The following is a 20,956-nucleotide window of genomic DNA, read 5'->3' as shown; positions in this document are numbered from 1 at the left end:
CCCTCTTTCTCTTTTATTGCTTTATTTCTTTGTATTGATTTCGGTGCTACAATGTGTTATGTGTATTTATTTGGCTGAGCTAACTTTTCTTGGTTTTGTGTCCCCATTGCATTCACAAACCCTAGCAAATAAGAGGTCTGGCATGATCCTCTTTTAGGACCTACCCTTATAGATAGGCTATTACACGTTTAGAAATTTCGGTATATTTGGTTCATAAAATTAATAATGCCATACCATTTTAGGCTTACCCTGGCAAATAAAGGGTTCCTTAGGTCACGTTTCATTTCGAATTGCATTTTTCCTGCTTTGATAAAAATGGCATCATGCATAAGCCTTAGAAAGGGAATGCCACTTAGGGAATCCCACATTAGGGACAAGCCAACCTTAATCCCATGGGTATTTAACCCAATTTTTGGGATTTGCATGTTTAAATTCCTGTTAACCTGAGAAATGGGACCTGTAGGTAAGGTATTTGACCCCGGTTTTGGTTTCTAGATGGAAAGTCCTCGCCGAGTGCAACAGATGTTGGTAGTGCCGCCGGAGGTACAAAGATGGCCCACGTTACTTTCACCCAGTGAGCTTAACCAAAGAGCCGATCGATTAGGACACATCGGGGATTTTAAGGACATTAAATCCGATGGCTACTTGGTGGAAGCCTTGGTGCATTTGTGGGATTCCACTTGTTCCGCATTTAGACTTGGTGAAAAGGAAATGACCTTAACAATTGAAGAGGTTGCCGGATTTCTTAATTTGCCAATTCAGGGAACTGCCGTGATATTTCCACTAGCATCTAACAAAGCCGAATTTTGTCGTTTCACCGGATTAAAGGAATCAGTAATTCAAGGGTCGGACCGAAATATAGAGGCAAAGTTCTTATATGATCGATTCGCATTAAGGGATGGTTTTGAAAGGCACCGGGGCGATTTCTTGTTTACTTCCAAGGAAATATGGGAACGAAAGAGAGTTTGGGTATATGGATTGGTCATGGCTGGAACCTACTTTTTCCCTAGGAAAGACAAAAAGATAGCCTTCAAGCTCACTAAAATCTTGTATGACTTGTTTCTAGGAATAAATGATAAATAGTGTTCTATTGTCCCAACTATTTTGGCCGACATCTTCGTAGCTTGCACAACCTGTCAGAAAGGGGAAAAGTTCTTTTGTGGTTCAAATTTGATTTTACATGTGTGGGGGATGGAGCACTTCATGAGACGACCGTCTATTCCCGAGAGTTTACCAATGGCTGGATATAACTGGGTAATCACACATCACAAGAGGATCAATAGCAATAGTTTGCCGTGTAATGCATCCGAGTTTGTGCACTTTTTGACAAATGTGACTAATCAAAATGTGAGATGGGTATTGGATTGGACCAATTGTGTCAAGCCAGTTCTTCGCACCAAGGCATCCGAGCTTGTTCTTTTATTGGGTACTCAGGGTATCATGGCATACAATCCAAGAAGGTTCCTCCGACAATTAGGGCGAGTTCAAGATGTGCCACCTGCAGTTGAACTGACTACATTCACAATCATTTTCGACAAAGGGATATGTCCGAAAGAAATTCCAATGAAGATCCTTCTTAATGAGGCCTGGGAGACGTTGTCCGACGACGAACGCGTCAAGTACGTTCCGGAACTCAAACAAAGGGGATTGACCACTCCGCAATACGAAGACTGGGTAAGAGGATCCGTTGCACAAGAAACACAAGACGAGCCAGCTGAGGAGGTGAAAAGGTTAAAGGCCATTGTCGAAGCAAAAGATAAGAAAATTCTGCAGTTAAGTATGTGACGACCCCACTTCTCCCAAGGGCGAACCCAAGGGTATCGGCGGGCCGCCTGCCTAGCTCGCGCCAGGACTCAAAACTTAAAACAATCAAAGCCAGAAAATTCAAAAGAGTACTATATACAACCCCAAAAGAGTTATAATTACATTCTCCAAAAGTATCGAGTCAAACCACCAAAACAAAAACAAACATCCTAACTGTTCAACTATTACAAGCCAATCTTACTATACTATTATACGAGCCAAAAGTCCCCGCGTCGGCCCCTGCTAAGGAAAACAAAAGGAATGGGGTAAGCTATATGCTTAGTAAGTAAACAGGGGCGAAAGCATAAATTTCACGTAACAGTTACACAATAAGAGTAAAGCAAAAGCAGAAAAGAACAACATCATATAATAAGGATACGGGTGGCTCCAAAGCCAATTCATGTGCCATGCATGATCTCCTGCCGACACTCCGTCGACCACAAATAATAGTCCGTAGAACTTCACTTGTACACCCACCGACACCTTATCACCCTCACTGGCCAGTCACCTCGCAAACTTGTCCGGGCGAACGAAATCACAAACTTGAGCTTGAGTCACAAGCTCGGGTCACAAACTTGGTCACCTTCTCGGTGAACCGGATTCACAAAATTGGTTCATAAAATGAACCTACAAACTTGGTGACCTCAGACTAAGTTGGACTGCCTTCGACCAAGCCCTAACCGGCTCGAATAGTCCAACCAGGTCAAGAGTTCGACCCAAACTCACAAACTTCACAAAATTATTCAAAATCACAAACTTTGCAAACTTCACAAACTTTATTCGAAAGTCGCCCCGAGCCACAAGCTCAAGGGTTTTGGTTCCAAAAGGTTCATATACATATGCCAAGTACAATTATGCATTCAAATTAGGGTTTAGGTCGAGTGCGATAAAGTACACCCTCGCCTAAGTGCCCTTTTCACATATCTCAAACACATAGCAAAGAAAACACACCAAACCGGCCTGAATACTTACACAAAGTACAAAAGTAGTACAAACGTGAAAATCACTTCGTGCGTGTTCGCTAGTAGGGCCCACCAGCTCCGCCTAGCTCACCACGATCTGAAATAGAAGATTGCATCACATGATGTCATAAACGGCCACTAACGTGCCCAAAACAAATAAAACAGCAACATCGGCACACGCAAGTACGGAAAGGGCACACGCACGCGTGCGGAAACGGCAAACGGCAGATTTGATACTCATTTCTAGTTCACCCATAAGTTGAGCTACGGATATCGGATTAAGGCGGATGAGATGCCAAATCGAAGCTTAAAGGATGAACAACAACTGTTATGAAGACATCCAGAACTGAAACTAGAGGCTTCAGTCCCAAATGAACCAAACACAATCACTTACGAAATCTGGCCAATGCACAAATGGTCAGTTTTGAGTACGAACTGTTTTCTATGCTACACATGGTCAAAAGAGCTGAAAATTGGCAGTTAGATAGTTCATTCCAAATGGAACAACTTTGATGAAGGTCGGCAATCCAAATTCGGAACGGAAATTGGTCATCAGGACCAAAACAGATTTCTGGTCATTTTCACGGGCAGGCCTTGTTTGCTCGGCTATATCTCAGGTTTTATAAATCCGATTCATGAAATTCCAAGGGCGTTAGAAAGCTCTGATATAGGGCTATAAGTTTGGTGTTTTGGTTAGAAGCCCAAACAGCTTGTAACTCAGTCAAATGTGAAGCCAAAGTTCCAGCCATAAACTTTCCAAAAACGTACTAGAATCACAAACCGTATTTAACCTCAATATGCGGTAATGGCACCAAATTCACTACGGTTATCGATGGGGGTGTAAGACCCACCGTTTCGAAGCTAAGAAAAAGGAGTACAACAATGTAGAAGGCCACTCAGTCCAAATCCTAGCACAACTAGTTCAAATATGCAAAATACGAAACCAGAATTACCAAAACAGGTTTGCAAAACCAATAAAACTGTAATCGGTATAACTCAGTCTATACAAGTCCAAATGCCGAAATTCCAAAGGCATATGTTAGCTAAGACATCCAGCTACATTTCATCAGAAGACACCAACTTCAAAATCCCAACCAATTCCAGTCAAAATAGCCAAATACAAACGCAGTTTTTGCATTCTGGCCAAAGCAGAACAGCTACAGTAATTTCGACATAACTCACACTACACTAATCCAAATGACCTGAAATTTTACAGGCACCTCAAACACATCAATACCTACAACTTTCATGTTTTGAGAAAAGTCCAATTTGGCCTCTAACCCTATGATCTAATACCGGACAGAATTGGGGGTTCATGAACCCTAACTTTCCATTTTTCCATCCAAATCCAAAATTGATTGCATTTATCAACAATTCACACTCACTAGAGTCATTTTCCACCATTACAATTCATCATACAAGTCCCCAACATCAAGATCATATTAAACCAGAAAATTCCTCAAAAATAGAAAAACTTCACCAAATCATTTCAAACCAAGATAAAAACCAGAAATTTCAGCACTTTAATCACTACTAAGCATAACTTAAGCATCATTAGGTGTAGGAGGAAGTTTGAGCATCACTTACCAAGAAAACAAGAGAGAGGAAGTAGTAGGACACCTGAGCTCTCCAAGAAAGCTTCACCAAATCACTCACTATCACTAACTAAAGGGATTTTATGGAGTAATTGCAAGATCAAATGGTTGGATGGTTCACCTTGAGCAAGATTGGAGCTAAAACTTGAAGAGTTTCTTGCTTCCTTTTGGAGAGAGAGGGCCGGCCATATGAGGAGAAGAAATGGTGATTTTTGAGCAATTTTTCAAGATATTTACTCAATTTGGTCAAAAGTCAAAAGTGTGAATAGTTGCCAACAAAGTCTAACCAATGGTTGTGTGACACTTGTCACTCCATTAATGCAATCTTATCACTTCTTTTTCTCTCTCACATCAATCATTTCACACACTCTACTTATCTCTTAACACCCGATAAATTTTACACAGTATCCGGAATTTAACCTAATTGGCCGAATTTTTCCGAACTTTTCGCACTAGTGGGTCCCACGTCCGATATACGTTCTTAATTTCTCAAAAACTAACTAATACTAGAAAAATCATCTAAAAACTCTAGTTACTCAATAAAAATTATCTGGGGAATTTTCTAATAAAGAAAATGTAGGAAAACGGGTTTTAAATCTTAACCGGAACTGAGGGTTTAAATCTTAATCCCTACTTAGGATTTTCGAAATACTCCCAAAACCAAACGTTACCGCCCAATTAATGAATATATCAACGTAGAACGAACTGGGGCCTCCCAAAGTAAGTCTGTTGAAGCATACAAAGGGATGGCCGAGCAAAACAAGCAATTGTATGAAAATGAACGAGGAAAGCGTCAAGAACTGAAAAGGAAATGTGCAGAATTATATGACCAAACTGAATGTGTTAGAATTCCATATGCTAGGGAAACAAAGGACTCTGTATTAGATAGGTTCAGAAGTTTTGGCAATCTTGTACGGAATCGTCTTCGTGACATGATGTAAATATTGACAAGTTTATCAATGAAAATGATTTTTCTTTTGCCCTCATTTGGAATTGTTGTCAAAAACAGGTTTGTGTTACGGGTCCCATTTCGAAGGTGTTGCATCATGCTAGGCCTACCCTTGGCATAAAAAGGGCCCCCCCAAATAGGACATGCATCCGAGTTATTCGAATAGTTACTAACTCATGTCTTTTTCTTTTTCTTTTTCTCTTTTTTGAATATGTGAGGCCCCAGTTCGTACTACGTTGATATATTCATTAATTTGGCGGTAACGTTTGGTTTTGGGAGTATTTCGAAAACCCTAAGTAGGAATTAAGATTTAAACCCCAAGTTCCGGTTAAGATTGAAAACCCGTTTTCCACATTTTCTTTATTAGAAAAGTTCCCCAGATAATTTTTATGAGTAAATATAGTTTTTAGATGATTTTTCTAGTATCGGTTAGATTTTGAGAAAATAAGAATATATAATGGACGTGGGACCCACTAGTGCGAAAAGTTCGGAAAAATTCGGCCAATTAGGTTAAATTCCGGATACTGTGTGAAATTTATCGGGTGTTAAGAGATAAGTAGGGGATGTGAAGTGATTGATGTGAGAGGAAAAAGAAAAGATAAGTTTGCATTTAATGAGGTGACAAGTGTCACCATTATATTGGACATGACTTATGATTCACTATTCACCATTTTGACCTTTTGACTAATTGGGTAAATATCTCAAAAATTCACCAAAAAATCACCATTGCCTCCTACTCCATGGCCGGCTCTCACTTGGACAAAGAAGAAGAAACTCTTCAACAATTTTAGCTTCCATTTAGCTCAATCTTCCAAAACCATTCACCTAAATTAGTTTCTACTCCATAAAATCCTACCACTTGGTGCTAGTGAGTGCTTTGGTGAAGTTTTTGTGGAGAGCTAAGGTGTTCTACAACTTCCTCTCTCTTGTTTACTTGGTAAGTGGTACTTGAACTTCCTCCTACACCTTATGAAGCTTAAGTTATGCTTCTTAGTGGCTAAAGTGCTGAAATTTCTGGTTTTTATCTTGGTTTGAGATGAATTGGTGAAGTTTTTAATTTATTGATGAATTTTCTGGTTTAATTGGATTATGATGTTGTGGGTGTTTATGATGGTTGGTAATGAGGGGGAATGACTCTAGTAGGTGTGTTTGATAAGAATTTGCAATCAATTTTGGGTTTGGAATGAATTGAGAAAAGTTAGGGTTTGATAACCCCTAATTCTGTCCGGTTTTGGATCATAGGGTTAGAGGCCAAATTGGACTTTGCTCAAAACATGAAAGTTGTAGGTATTGATGTGTTTGAGATGCCTGTAAAATTTCAGGTCATTTGGATTAGTGTAGAGTGAGTTATGACGAAATTACTGTAGCTGTTCTGCTTTGGACAGAATGCGAAAACTGCGTTTGTATTTGGCCATTTTGATTGGAATTGGTTTGGATTTTGAAGTTGGTGTCTTCCGGTGAAATGTATCTGAATGTCCTAGCTATCATATGCCTTTGGAATTTCGGCATTTGGACTTGTATGGACTGAGATATACCGATTACAGTTTTCTGCGTTTTGCAAACCTGTTTTGGGAATTCTGGTATAGTATTTTGCATATTTGACCTAGTTGTGTTAGGAACTGGATTGAGTGGTCTTCTACATTGTTGTATCCCTGTTTCTTAGCTTCGAAACGGTGGGTCTTACACCCCCATCCGATAACTGTAGTGAATTTGGTGCCATTACCGCATATTGAGGTCAAATACGGTTTGTGATTCTAGTACGTTTTTGGAAAGTTTATGGCTGGAACTTTGGCTTCACATTTGACTGAGTTACAAGCTGTTTGGGCTTCCGACCAAAACACCAAAATTATAGCCCTATATCAGAGCTTTCTAACGCCCTTGGAATTTCATGAATCGGATTTATAAAACCTGAGATATAGCCGAGCAAACAAGGCCTGCCCGTGAAAATGACCAGAAATCTGTTTTGGTCCTGATGACCAATTTTCGTTCCGAATTTGGATTGCCGACCTTCATGAAAGTTGTTCCATTTGGAATGAACTATCTAACTGCCAATTTTCAGCTCTTTTGACCATGTGTAGCATAGAAAACAGTTTACGCTCAAAACTGACCATTTGTGCATTGGCCAGATTTCGTAAGTGATTGTGTTTGATTCATTTGGGACTAAAGCCTCCAGTTTCAGTTCTGGATGTCTTCATAACAGTTGTTTTTCATCCTTTAAGCTTCGATATGGCGTCTCATACGCCTTAATCCGATGTTCGTAGCTCAACTTATGAGTAAACTAGAAACGAGTGTCAAATCTGCCGTTTCCGCTAACGGCCGTCTCCGTTTCCGTTCGTTATATTTACGTGCGCGCGTGCCGTTTTTGCCGTTTTGCTTGTTTTAGGCACAATAGTAGTCGTTTGCGATATTATGTGACACAATCTTCTATTTCAGACGGTGGTGAGCTGGGCGGAACTGGTGGGGCCCACTACTAGCTGTTCATTTCGATCCGACTTCGTACTTTTGCTATTTCAGTTTCTGGGTAAGTATTCAGGCCAGTTTGGTGTGTTTTCTTCGCTATGTGTTTGAGATATGTGAAAAGGGCACTTAGGCGAGGGTGTACTTTATCGCACTCGACCTAAACCCTAATTTGAATGTATAATTGTACTTGGCGTATGTATATGAACCTTTTGGAACCAAAACCCTTGAGCTGGTGGCTCGGGGCGACTTTCGAATAAAGTTTGTGAAGTTTGCAAAGTTTGTGATTTTGAATAATTTTGTGAAGTTTGTGAGTTTGGGGCGAACTCTTGACCTGGTTGGACTATTCGAGCCGGTTAGGGCTTGGTCAAAGGCAGTCCAACTTAGTCTGAGGTCACCAAGTTTGTAGGTTCATGTTATGAACCAATTTTGTAAATCCGGTTCACCGAGAAGGTGACCAAGTTTGTGACCCGAGCTTGTGACTCAAGCTCAAGTTTGTGATTTCGTTCGCCCGGGCAAGTTTGTGAGGTGACTGGCCAGTGAGGGTGATAAGGTGTCGGCGGGTGTACAAGTGAAGTTCTACGGACTATTATTTGCAGTCAACGGAGTGTCGGCAGGAGATCACGCATGGCACATGAGTTGGCTTTGGAGCCACCTGTATCCTTATTATGTGATGTTACTTTTCTGCTTTTGCTTTACTCTTATTGTGTAACTGTTACGTGAAATTTATGCTTTCGCCCCTGTTTACTTACTAAGCATATAGCTTACCCCATTCCTTTTGTTTTCCTTAGCAGGGGCCGACGCGGGGACTTTTGGTTCGTATACTAGTATAGTTAGTTTGGCTTGTAATAGTTGAACAGTTAGGATGTTTGTTTTTGTTTTGGTGGTTTGTATAAGGACCCTTCTTAGGGTCTATCTTCTGCTGGTTGTGATTGTAGTATATTAGAGTGGTTTGACTCGAGACTTTTGAAGATGTGAATATAACTTTTGGGATTGTATATATTGTATTTAGTGCTCTTTCGAACTTTAAGTTTTGAGTCCTGGCGCGAGCTAGGCAGGCGGCCCGCCGATACCCTTGGGTTCGCCCTTGGGAGAAGTGGGGCCGTCACAGAATAAGTTGCAGAAATCTAGTAACGATTGGTTTATCTAAAGAAGTCTTTCTCCATCTCAGGTAAATTTTCAAAATAGCTTTTCGGAAAAACCCCATTATTACGCGATCCCGAAGTAGAGCCCAAAGGAATCGTGTAGACATGAGTACTCAACCAGAATCATCCGATAAGGCCGTTACAACTACCCAACCAGAGGCCGCAAGTCCTGGGGTTCAGTTGACAGAGTTACTCACAAAATTTGGGGAAATGGCGTCAGAAATGGCTGCTCAGAAGAAGTTGATTGACGAGCTCGTTAGTAGCGGAGTGCAACCTGAACCTGTACCCACTACACAACCACAATCCGAACCATTCGTTATTCCTCCATTTCAAACCACGTTTGAGGGAAAGGATTTCAGCCTTAAGGCGATCCGACCATGCATTTGAACCCACCAGTTTTTTATCAGACTACCGCGGAGCCCGTGGTACAGGAGCACACTTTTCAAAATAAGCCAGAAATGGGAGAATCGTCTGCCCAGATTGATATGAAGCTACTTAAACGCTTGGATCGTTTTGATGAATTCATCCGGAAAAGCCAAGGTTTAAGCAAACAAGGGGTGTTGGATTATGATGATTTGTGCCTGTTTCCGAACGTGCAACTGCCGGTGGGGTTCAAGACCCCTAAATTCAACAAATATGATGGAACAAGCAACCCTAAAACGCACCTGCGCTTGTTTGCTAACAAGTTGGGCAAGCCAGTGGATGACGAGAATTTGCCATTGAGATTATTTCCAGAAAGCTTAGAAGGGGATGCTCTCGATTGGTATTCCAACCTAAAGCCAGAGGAAGTGAAGACCTGGCTCGATCTGTCCAATGCCTTCATTAGACAATATGAGTATAACTGTGAGCTAGCGCCAACCCGGACTACTCTGGAAGGAACGAAAAGGCGACCATCTGAAGATCATAAGACATATGCCAAAAGATGGAGAAAGATAGTGCGAAGGTGGAGCCACCGATGACTGAGGATGAAATTATTCGCACATTCATAAAGGCGCATGATCCTCCATATTTCGAAGAAATTTTCCGTATGACTAGTTGTTCTTTTGCTGCAATTGTGAATAAATTGGAAGAGTTTGATGACTTTGTGAGAGCCGGAAAAATTGTTAATGTCTCTGCTCTCAAATCCCAGTTGGATGCTTTACAAGGTCAAGGAAGCAATGTGAAAAAGCCGCCGTTCAAAAAGAAAGAGGGGGATGCAACGTTTATTTGGAACCAAAACCCTTCACCCAGACCCCGATACCAACACAGCCCAATCTACCAACCCCATTACCCTTACTACTCAAATACGCATCCTGTATATACTACCAACATCCACCACCCTCGACCTCGCCCAAGCTATCCTAACCCACCTTCAGCCCCTTTTCAAATTTCTCAACCAAATCCACCCCAAAACCGACCTCGCCCTCCCTATAACCCAAGATTTCCTCCACCAAATAGACCTGTTTACAACCATCCTCAACCTCCTGAACCTTACAACCGACCACCTAGCCGTACATTCACCAATTTAGGCAGGCCTCTGGACCAATTGTATGACCAGTTGAAGGCCGCCGGGAAAATTGGTACAGTACCCCCTCCTACCTACCCATATGGCATGCCCGCGTGGTATAATCCACAAGCTGTTTGTGCTTATCATTCTGGGGCCCCCGGACATGCCACCTTTGATTGCAAGGCGCTTAAGCATAAAATCCAAGATATGGTTGAAGCCGGGGAGATTGTAATCCGGAAAAGGGAGGCGCAAGGGCCGAACGTAAATAGGAACCCTTTACCAGAACATGCCAATATCATTGGGGTTATTCTGGATGATACGGAGTATGTGGAACCAGTCAAAGAATTGGCAAGGGAAGCTGAAGTGTTTGGGGTCACAGACCAACCCTTCGTCATAGAATTGCCATTTGAAGAGGACGAAAAGCCCTTTATTTTGGATCTCACGCCAGCTGAAAGCGAGTCTTTGGAGCCGGTGGTTATTGAATTCCCGAAGCAAGAGCCTGTTTTAAGCCTGCAACGAGTGCCATGGAATTATGATGAACCGGACGTACAAATTGGGGAAAAGTCAATTGCGAAGAAGGAAGTGTCAGTGGTCACCAGATCAGGAAAGGCTACAAGTCCATTTGAAAATATCGTTCCGATTCAAGCAAATAACTCCAAGCCGCCCGTTAAACCAACAATCACCGAGAAAGAAGCCTTGGATTTCCTTAAGAGAATTCAGAGAAGTGAGTACAATGTAGTTGAGAAGTTGAGCAAGTCGCCTGCCCAGATATCCATGTTGGATCTACTCTTTTCTTCAGACATGCATAGGGACGCGCTGATCGAGGTGTTGACCAAAGCTCAAATCCCTAGGGACATCTCAGTTGATAATTTCTCACACGTGGTTGGGAACGTATTATTCACCAAACAAATCACTTTCTCTGACGAGGAATTGCCGGCGGAAGGCATTGGACATAACAAGGCCCTGTACATAGTTGTGAGGTGCAACGGAAAAATGCTGCCGAAGGTATTGATTGACAATGGATCCGCTCTTAATATATGTCCCTGGAGCACCTTGGAAAAGTTAGGATTGCAAGACGTCAAGCTGAGGCCTTCAGGGACCATAGTCCGAGGTTTTGATGGAACGCAAAGAGAGCCAATAGGAGAAGTGGACTTAGTGGTCGAGATGGGACCCGCACAATTTCAAATAACCTGCCAAGTCATGCACTTTCCTAGTGTTTACAACGTTTTGCTTGGAAGGCCGTGGATTCATAAGTCCGGAGCTGTACCGTCTTCATTGCATCAGTTGCTGAAGTTTGTAGTAAATGACAAGCTGATAACTATATTTGCCGAAGAGGATTGCCTTGTAATCACTGATTCTGGGACAAAAGAGGATGGAAGCCGCAATGTCACCATGACTCCTCATAGCACGGCTGATATCGTCTCTGTAAGTTGGATCACAAACGAGGAGCGAGCTTTACCAAGGGCCAGTGTCATGATGGCCAAAGAAATGATACGTGGAGGTTATGAATTTGACAAAGGGCTGGGACGAGATTTGCAAGGAATTCTGAAGGCAGTGGAGATTGTTGAGAAAAAAGATTCGTTTGGTTTAGGGTTCCGACCAACTGCTAAGGACATCAGAGAAATGAAGGAGCGCAGGAAAGCGGAGAAAGAAAGAAGGCAAAGGGCTCTTGACATTCCACCTCTGCATTATACTTTCACACGACCAGCCGAGGTGATCATGTCAGAAATCAACCCAATTGATGAAATTGAAGCAAGTTTGGCCCAATTGTTCGTTGGGGCAACATTTGAAGATAGTGTTCCAGGCGAAGCTGAATTTCCTGATATCCCCGAAGGATCAATTCCCAATTGGACAGCCGAGTCCCTGCCCGTTCGGAAGGAGTTTCGGTAAACTGAAAGGGGTTTATCATTCATGTGAATTCATGAAAATACTTTTGCATCTGTAAATAGCCAATGAAAACAATTTTACTTTTTGACTAACATTTGCGCATATAAATATTGTTAAGTTTTCATTTCAATTTGCTTTCAATCAAAGGTTTTATGAAATGCACAAGTTGTTCTTGTCATATTGTGTTGTTTATTCGCTTGTTTATATTCATATTGCTTGTTCATTTGTTTGTTGTATGTTTACTTGCTTATTATCCCACATTCGTTAATTCTTTCAGATGGCCAAAAATAAAATTATTTGACCCTTTGGATATCACAATTCTGGAATTCAATAACGGCAATCTCTATATCACTCACGACTTGGAGGTTTGTGAATCCGAACTCCAAAGCGAGAGTGATAATGAGGAAGTATTCGATTCTTTTGCAAAGGATTTTGAACAATATGAGGAAAAACCAAAACCGAACCTGGAAGAAACAGAAAAGACTAACATTGGCACTGAGGATGAAGTTAAGGAGGTGCAAATTAGTATTCATTTGAATGAGAGGCAGAAGAAGGAAATGCTTGAATTCTTGACTATGTTCCAAGATGTATTTGCGTGGTCTTATGATGATATGACTGGCATTTCAACTGATGTGGTAGTGCATAGGTTACCCACAGACCCTTCTTTTTCACCCGTAAAACAAAAACCCAGAAAATTCAAACCAGATATAAGCCTCAAAATAAAAGAGCAAATTGAAAAACAACTCAAAACCAACATTATCATTGTTTCCCATTACCCAATTTGGCTTTCAAATCCAGTCCCTGTTCCAAAAAAAGTGGAGAGGTGAGAGTTTGTGTTGACTATAGAGACCTTAATAAAGCCAGTCCTAAAGATGATTTTCCTCTACCAAATATTCACATTCTCCTGGACAATACCGCCGGACATGAAATTGAATCTTTTTGTGATTGTTTTGCTGGCTACCACCAAATTTTGATGGCAGAAGAGGATAGGGAGAAGACTGCTTTCATTACCCCTTGGGGTACCTTTTGCTACCGAGTCATGCCTTTCGGTTTAAAGAATGCTGGAGCAACGTATCAGAGGACCATGACCACCCTGTTTCATGATATGATCCACCGGGAGATGGAGGTCTACGTGGACGATATCATAATCAAGTCTAAAAGGGCAGAGGACCATTTGGTTGATTTGAAGAAGTTGTTTGAAAGGTTGCGGAAGTACAATTTGAAGTTAAATCCTGCGAAATGCGCCTTTGGAGCACCCGCAAGTAAGCTGTTGGGATTCATTGTCAGCAAGAAGGGCATAGAAATAGATCCAACAAAAATCAAAGCAATTCGAGATATGCCAGTGCCGAAAACTCAGAAGGACGTGAAAAGTTTCTTAGGGAAGATCAATTTTATTGGGAGGTTCATTGCCCAGCTAACTGCTACATGCGAGCCGTTGTTCAAATTATTGAGAAAGAATGTGCCGTTGTATTGGAATGAGGAGTGCCAACGGGCTTTCGACAAGATTAAAGATTATTTGTTGCATCCACCAGTTTTAGTGCCGCCCAAACCGGGCCGACCTTTGATTATGTATTTATCTGTACTTGATGGAGCAGTAGGGTGTGTTTTAAGTCAGCACGATAACTCTGGAAGGAAAGAACAAGCCATCTACTATTTAAGCAAGAAGTTCACGCAGTATGAGGCTAATTATTCATTCATTGAGAAAAGCTGTTGTGCACTGGCTTGGGCGGCTCAGAAGCTGAGACACTACCTGTTGAGCCATACCACTTATCTTATTTTCTGATCTGATCCTTTGAAGTATCTTTTGGAGAAGCCGATGTTAACCGGACGCCTGGCCAAATGGCAGATAATTCTATCAGAGTTCGACATTGTTTTCACTTCACAAAAGGCGGTCAAGGGGCAAGCTATAGCTGATCATTTGGCGGAAAATCCAAGGGATGATGATTATCAGCCACTTCATACCTATTTCCCTGATGAGAAAGTTTTATTCGTAGGCGCTACAGATGATATAGGTGAGCAAAGCCCTGAATGGAGACTTTTCTTCGATGGAGCTTCGAATTCTCTCGGAGTTGGAATTGGAGCTGTTCTGGTCTCACCCGAAGGGAAGCATTACCCTGCCGCTGCCAAATTGCAATTTGCTTGCACAAACAACATGGCTGAATATGAAGCCTGCATTTTTGGTCTCAAAATGGCTTTAGAAATGGAAATCAAAGAATTGATAGCTTTCAGTGATTCAGATTTGCTCGTGCATCAAACCTTGAAAAGTGGATAACCAAAGATTCAAAAATTCTGCCCTACCATTGCAGTCTGCTCACTCTGGCCAAGCAATTTCGAAATTTGGAGTTCAGACATCTTTCACGTGCCCGAAACGCATTTGCCGATGCTTTGGCCACTTTAGCTTCTATGATCCAATATCCTGATGAATTGAGGATCGAGCCAATTCCGATTCAACTTCAAGACAAACCTGCCCACTGTTGGGTTGTAGACAAGTCCTCCGATAATGTTCCGTGGTATACCGATCTTAAGGAGTTTCTAAAAACTGGGTCCTATCCTCTGCATGCTAGTACAAAGGACAAGAGTTTTCTGCGTAGAATGGCTTCAAAATTTTTCTTGGATGGAGAAGTGTTGTACAAAAGAACCTCGGATTTGAACCTTTTAAGGTGCATTGATGAAGATGAAGCTCAATATATGATGAAAGAAGTGCATAGTGGCGTTTGTGGACCTCACATGAATGGCCATTTGCTAGCGAAGAAAATCATGAGAACCGGATATTTCTGGCTTACCATGGAGCATGATTGTATAGACTTTGTCCGGAGATGTATAAAATGCCAAATGCACGGTGACATTATACGCGCTCCACCCACTGAATTGCATAGCATGACCGCCCCATGGCCCTGTTCAATGTGGGGTATGGACGTGATTGGTACAATTGATCCTCCCGCTTCAAACGGACATCGATTTATATTGGTGGCGATCGAGTACTTTACTAAATGGGTTGAAGCAGAGTCATTCAAACATGTCACGAAGAAGGTAGTGGCCAATTTCCTGAGAGATCACATCATCTGTCACTTTGGAGTACCCGAAACACTTATCACAGATAATGCCAAGAATCTGAACAATGACATGGTAGATGGACTATGCGAGCAGTTCAAAATCAAACACCGCAATTCTGCCATTTATAGGCCTCAGATGAATGGAGCTGTAGAAGCCGCAAATAAGAACCTGAAGAAGATTTATCCGCAAAATGACAGAAAAGCATCGCGATTGGCATGAAAAGTTGCCTTATGCATTGATGGCGTACCGGACTTCTATTCGGACATCGACTGGGGCAACGCCATATTCACTCATGTATGGAATGGAAGCTGTATTACCAGCTGAAGTTGAAATTCCTTCGCTACGAATCCTCATGGAAGCTAAATTGGAGGAAGCTGATTGGATCAAGCAGCGCCATGAGCAATTGACTTTGATCGATGAAAAGCGATTCAATGCTGTTTGTCACGGTCAGTGCTATCAGAAACGTGTGGCCCGGGCTTACAACAAAAAAATCCATCAGCGGGCATTTGAAGAAGGTGATAAGGTACTAAAGCGGATTTTGTCAATGCAAGATGAAGCTAAAGGCAAATTTGCTCCAAATTGGCAAGGGCCGTTCATTGTCCAAAAGGTATTACCTGGCGGAGCTCTTATTTTGGCGGAAATGGATGGACGGCCATTCCCTCAACCCATCAACTCAGATATGTGCAAAAAGTTTTTCATTTGATCATGCAAATTTTCTTTAAGAAATTCATGCAAATGGCGAAATGCAAGTCAGGCCATCTTCTTTTACACTAAAAAACATTTTATCTCTACTTGTCCCCTTTGAGCCATCAGAATTGACAAATTTCGTTTGATAACCCTTGAGAATTGCAAACCCCACACTAGGGCAAATTTATTTCAAAAAAAAAAGAGAGAGAGAACCCTTACACTGGGGCAAATTTAGTTTTCAAAGAAAAATACAAAAGTGAGGAAAATGCAATGAAAAATGCAAAGAGAGAAAAGCTGATCAAACTGGGGCAAATTTTCCTCAGTTTTAGAGTTGTTTTCAAATAGTGCAATCTCAAGTTATTTCACCCCTTGTATCAAATCTGCTTTCAAGTTTCAACTTTTTTTTCAAAAGCACCCCACCGGACCTCATTACAAAGCCCAAAGTCCTGGTTTTCGTCACTTGCTGCATTTCTATTAGAAATTTGTTAATCAACTGGCAGGTGATGTCCGTTATGTCTTCGCCTAATCTCATAAGGGAAGTACATTTTACTGATGCCAGAAATCTTTAATTCATGTTTCTGAGTCAATCATGGTCGAGATATTTCATGGTTCTTTAGGTGAAAACCCGAAAGGGCGCCTCGAAAAAAAGACGAAAAAAAAGAAAAAAAAAAGAGAAAAAGAAAAAAAGGAAAAAAAAGGAAAAAAAACAAACAAAACAACAAAAAGAGTGGGGGCAACCTTGGTGAAAATCCGAAAGGGCGCCAAGGCGGGTTTTTCACAACAGACGAGCACGAGAAAGAACAGCTGGTGACCTGGTTCATTTAGGGTTTTCCTCATATTTGTGATACTTCTGCCAGTATCGGATTCCGAAAATATATCCAAAGTCTTGAATATGATTTTCGTTGGCTAAACTTGTATTGTTCTTTACAAATATTCTTTTGCAAAATGTATCTTTATGAACCTCTTAGTTGTTCTCAATTATTTGTGTATGACTGCTTATGATTGTCTACATTCTTTTGCATGCTCATCTTTGCCTGACATAGAAAATAATCTTGCATATACATTGATTGTTATATGATAAATTTTCACGCATCATTCTTTCACCATTGAATTCAAATGAATGATAAACCCTACGGTTGGTGCAAAGATAAGGGATTCAATCATCTATTATAGTGAGTAACATGCAACAAAGCTGTCACCTAGGTTGGGTGACGTGTTAAATCCGTATTTTATTAATCTCAGAAATTGAAAGGTTTCAAGTTCGATTAAGGCAAACGCCGCAGAGCCGAAGTAAAAGCATCACAAGACTCATGTTTACACGATTCTCAAGGCAAACCGGATCAAATAATGGTGGCAAGTCCATTATTTCTTCTTTTCGTGAAGGAATGTTGCATTCACAAACAAAAGCAGCCACTCTCCTTTTGGCGTCTAAATCAATGACAGGCAAAGCTTCCCAGTAAGCAAGGATCGATGTTATTTGCAAAACTCGATCATAAGAAACAACATCAGCTCTCGCTTCAATCACAAAGATCCAAATTTCCCTCTTGGTGCAAGAGTTGAACTATTCTCAGGTAAAAAACTCAATTCATTGTTTAAACTTTCCCAGTGAAGTCCCTTTTTAAATTTTGTTCGGGCCAGTCCCGCTTTAAATTCCTGTTCGGGTCAGTCCCGTTTTAATTTCTGCTCGGGTCAGTCCCGTTTTAAATTCTGTTCGGGTCAGTCCCGTTTAAATTTCTGTTCGGGTCAGTCCCGTTTAAATTCTGTTCGAGTCAGTCCCGTTTTAAATTCCTGTTCGGGTCAGTCCCATTTTAAATTCCCGGTTTGGGTCAGTCCCGTTTTAATTTCTGCTCGGGTCAGTCCCGTTTAAATTCTTGTTCGGGTCAGTCCCGTTTTAAATTTCTGTTCGGGTCAGTCCCGTTTTAAATTTTGTTCGGGTCAGTCCCGTTTAAATTTCTGTTCGGGTCAGTCCCGTTTAAATTCTGTTCGGGTCAGTCCCGTTTTAAATTCCTGTTCGGGTCAGTCCCGTTTAAAATTCTGTTCGGGTCAGTCCCGTTTAAATTCTGTTCGGGTCAGTCCCGTTTTAAATTCCTGTTCTGGTCAGTCCCTGTTCTGGTCAGTCCCATTTTAAATTCCCGGTTCGGGTCAGTCCCGTTTAAATTTCTGTTCGGGTCAGTCCCGTTTTAAATTTCTGTTCGGGTCAGTCCCGTTTTAAATTCCTGTTCGGGCCAGTCCCGTTTTAAATTCCTGTTCGGGCCAGTCCCGTTTTAAATTCCTGTTCGGGTCAGTCCCGTTTTAGAATTCCTGTTCGTTCGAATCATTTTGCAGCCGAATAGCACAGGTGAGTTTTGGTGTCTAATTCTTTGTCTCAAGTTTTATCAAAACTCAGACAAAGAGGGGCAAACTGTAGACACCAAATTTTAAAAAATTTATATGTGCATCTAATTCCTGATTTTTGTATTCTAGTTCATTATTGTTTGTTTTGCACTTTTAGTCGTTATTTTATTTTAGTTTTATTCATTTTGCCTTTTAGTTCGTCTAGTTCATTTGCTATTTATTTTTATTTGTCATATTAGTTGTTATTTAAGCTTTTCAAGTTTTAGCATAGAAAATCATAAAAAAAAAGAAAGAAGAAAAGAAAATTGTTCACAAAATATGTTTATTTCTTTTGAATTCAATCTTTTAGCATTTTATTCATTTTTGTTAAGTTATTTTGAAAAAAACAAGAGAAAAATGGAAAAATGAAAAAAATTGGAAAGTTGCATTTGTTGTTTCTGGTTTATTTATTTTTTATTCAATATTAATTAAATTGTTTTTGTTATTATTATTATTTATTATTATCAATTTTGTTTAATTAATTAATTAGTAAAAAAAAAAATTTTACTGCAGCATGCACGCTGCAATTTTTTGCAGCATGCACGCTGCAATTTTTTGCAGCGTGCAAGGCACAACCTCAATAGCCATCGGATGGCTGGAGGGAAAGGGAAGGACAAGCCTTCATCCTCACCATTGAGGTGAGGGTGTAGGAGCCTTGAGTTCCTATAAAAGGGAAGACAATCAACAGCCGCAAGGGGGAGTTTTTTTGGAGAGTTAACGGCTGAGAAGAAAAAGAACAGCGAAGGGAGGTTTTAGATAGGGAGTGACGGCAGAAAAATCTGGAGAGGCTAGCGACGGCTGGGAAGGGTTTTGGAAAAACAAAAGACTAAGAAAAAGAAAAGGTTACGGACAAAGAAAGCAAAAGGGGACGGCTGGAGAGTTTGGGATTGGAGAGATAGAGTGAAGAACTGGGCTGACCGAAGGAGAGAAATACGAAGCTGAGGAGAAAACCTGTGCTTCCATTGTTGTTTGCTATCCTCATTGAAAAGGCAAAGTTGTTTGCTGAATATTTGTTCAATCCGTTTTCATCTTTTGCTGATTCAGGTATATTATTACTTCTCTCTCTCGGTTCAAGAATGATATTTTAGTTTTGCCATGTAGAAAGGCCACAGTTTTCCATCTTGGTGTCTTAAAGGCCATGCCTTTTATCTTTTTTATGCTTGCTTGGGTCTTTTGGGTTCTTGATGGATGTTTACAAGTTTGGAATTGTCGGCTTTTGGTAGCAGCTGTCTGTCTTTTGGCCGATTGAATTGGAATTTTAATTTACAGTTTGGTTTCTTATTTATTGCTTAGCCCTGATACCTTGAACATACTTGAGACTAGCCCATCTTTTTGGTTGTTTCTTGCCTATGCTAGCAGTTGAAAACAGAATGTGGCAATAAGGATTTGTTTTCAGTTTTGGCATGCGTTCCCTTTCTTTTCTTTTGGACGTTTAAATTCATATGTTGAAGGTTCATCCGTGTGTTTCCTTTCGCTGTTGTTCTTGCCCATGACAACCCAGTCCGTCAAAAGGCTCTCATCATCTACTTGGTGAAATGAATTAGACAAGAGACGTTAGGATTGCGTGTTTGGGGGCATTGAAATGTCTGAATTTTTCTTGCTAAAAATGAATTTCAGATTGTCATTCTTTTACATGAACGCGTCCCTATACTTTTACATCAGCTTTTCCTGTGTGTGTTACATATGTTTTGCTGATTCAGTTACAGATTAGGATCTCGATTGAATTCTATTGGACAAAGCTGTGAGTTTATGTTTGAAATCAGAATTGTCTTCCTTGAGCAAAGTTGTTTTGGACAACAGTTTTTGTTTCATCCTTTGTTGCAGCAGTGATCATTTTATTGTTGTTCATCTGGGTTGTATTTTCCATATGAAGCAGCATTCTTGGACAAATTGAGAGTGAACATGTGCATTTGGGTGTTGCTAACAACACTCTCAAGGGAATTTCTGGTCTAATGAAGTAGCCGTTAATCCTTGCATTACTTTGCTGCATTTTGTACTTGGATGAGTTGTTTAGATTCTCTTGTAGGTAATAGATGTTTGTGTTTGAATGAAGTGAACAACATGAGTCAAGAGTCTTACATTCATTATTGATTTGTGGCATTGATAGAGTTTATTTAGGACCCAACCACATGAAACAAACTGCAAAGTTCACTCAGGAAATTCTGCCGCAGCTTTGGTTTTTCGGCCATGACCCATTTTTTTTTTCTTGTTGCTGTTCAAGTGAGTTTTGTCACATAATGTGCTAGTTAATCTTGTTTCGAAAAAGGAAATTGGATGAGTGATTTGAGTTTGCAAGTATGGGTCTAAGAATATGTGAGCTATAGCTATAATAAAAAACGTTGCTGGAAATTTGATGAGATGAGGAATGTCAAACCTTTTGGCATAAAAATTTCCCAGCATTTGCATGTTTTTCCTTTTGTGTTTTGATTCGTTTGGAGGTTCAAGTTGTTTGTTTTGTTGCTTAATCCAAAGTTTGGATAGATGAAAGGGTTAGTCAAAGTTGCTTAGAATTTGCGTATGAGATGGAAATGCAGCCAGCGATTGTTTTAATTCCAAGA

General features: G+C 40.8%; 1 protein-coding gene across 1 annotated transcript; it reads left to right on the top strand.

The window, feature by feature from the left end:
• The first annotated feature begins 10,502 nt into the window (after positions 1 to 10,502).
• On the top strand, positions 10,503 to 20,359 carry LOC140037892 (uncharacterized). The gene is made up of 2 exons (XM_072083049.1): positions 10,503 to 12,256; positions 20,272 to 20,359. The coding sequence occupies exons 1-2, from the start codon at positions 10,503 to 10,505 to the stop codon at positions 20,357 to 20,359; spliced, it is 1,842 nt and encodes a 613-aa protein (XP_071939150.1).
• Positions 20,360 to 20,956: the final 597 nt, after the last annotated feature.

This window comes from Coffea arabica, chromosome 3c, assembly GCF_036785885.1.
Source record: "Coffea arabica cultivar ET-39 chromosome 3c, Coffea Arabica ET-39 HiFi, whole genome shotgun sequence".
Taxonomy (NCBI): domain Eukaryota; kingdom Viridiplantae; phylum Streptophyta; class Magnoliopsida; order Gentianales; family Rubiaceae; genus Coffea; species Coffea arabica.
Note: the sequence above shows the minus strand (reverse complement) of the source record. Positions and strands in the feature narration are given on the sequence as shown.

Bases quoted from the DNA above. Each gene is read 5' to 3' on its own strand.
- LOC140037892 (XM_072083049.1), top strand. From the start codon at position 10,503: ATGCCCGCGTGGTATAATCCACAAGCTGTTTGTGCTTATCATTCTGGG. The intron at 12,257-20,271 runs GTCCCTGCCCGT...TTCCATATGAAG, and splicing joins ATTCCCAATTGGACAGCCGA to CAGCATTCTTGGACAAATTG.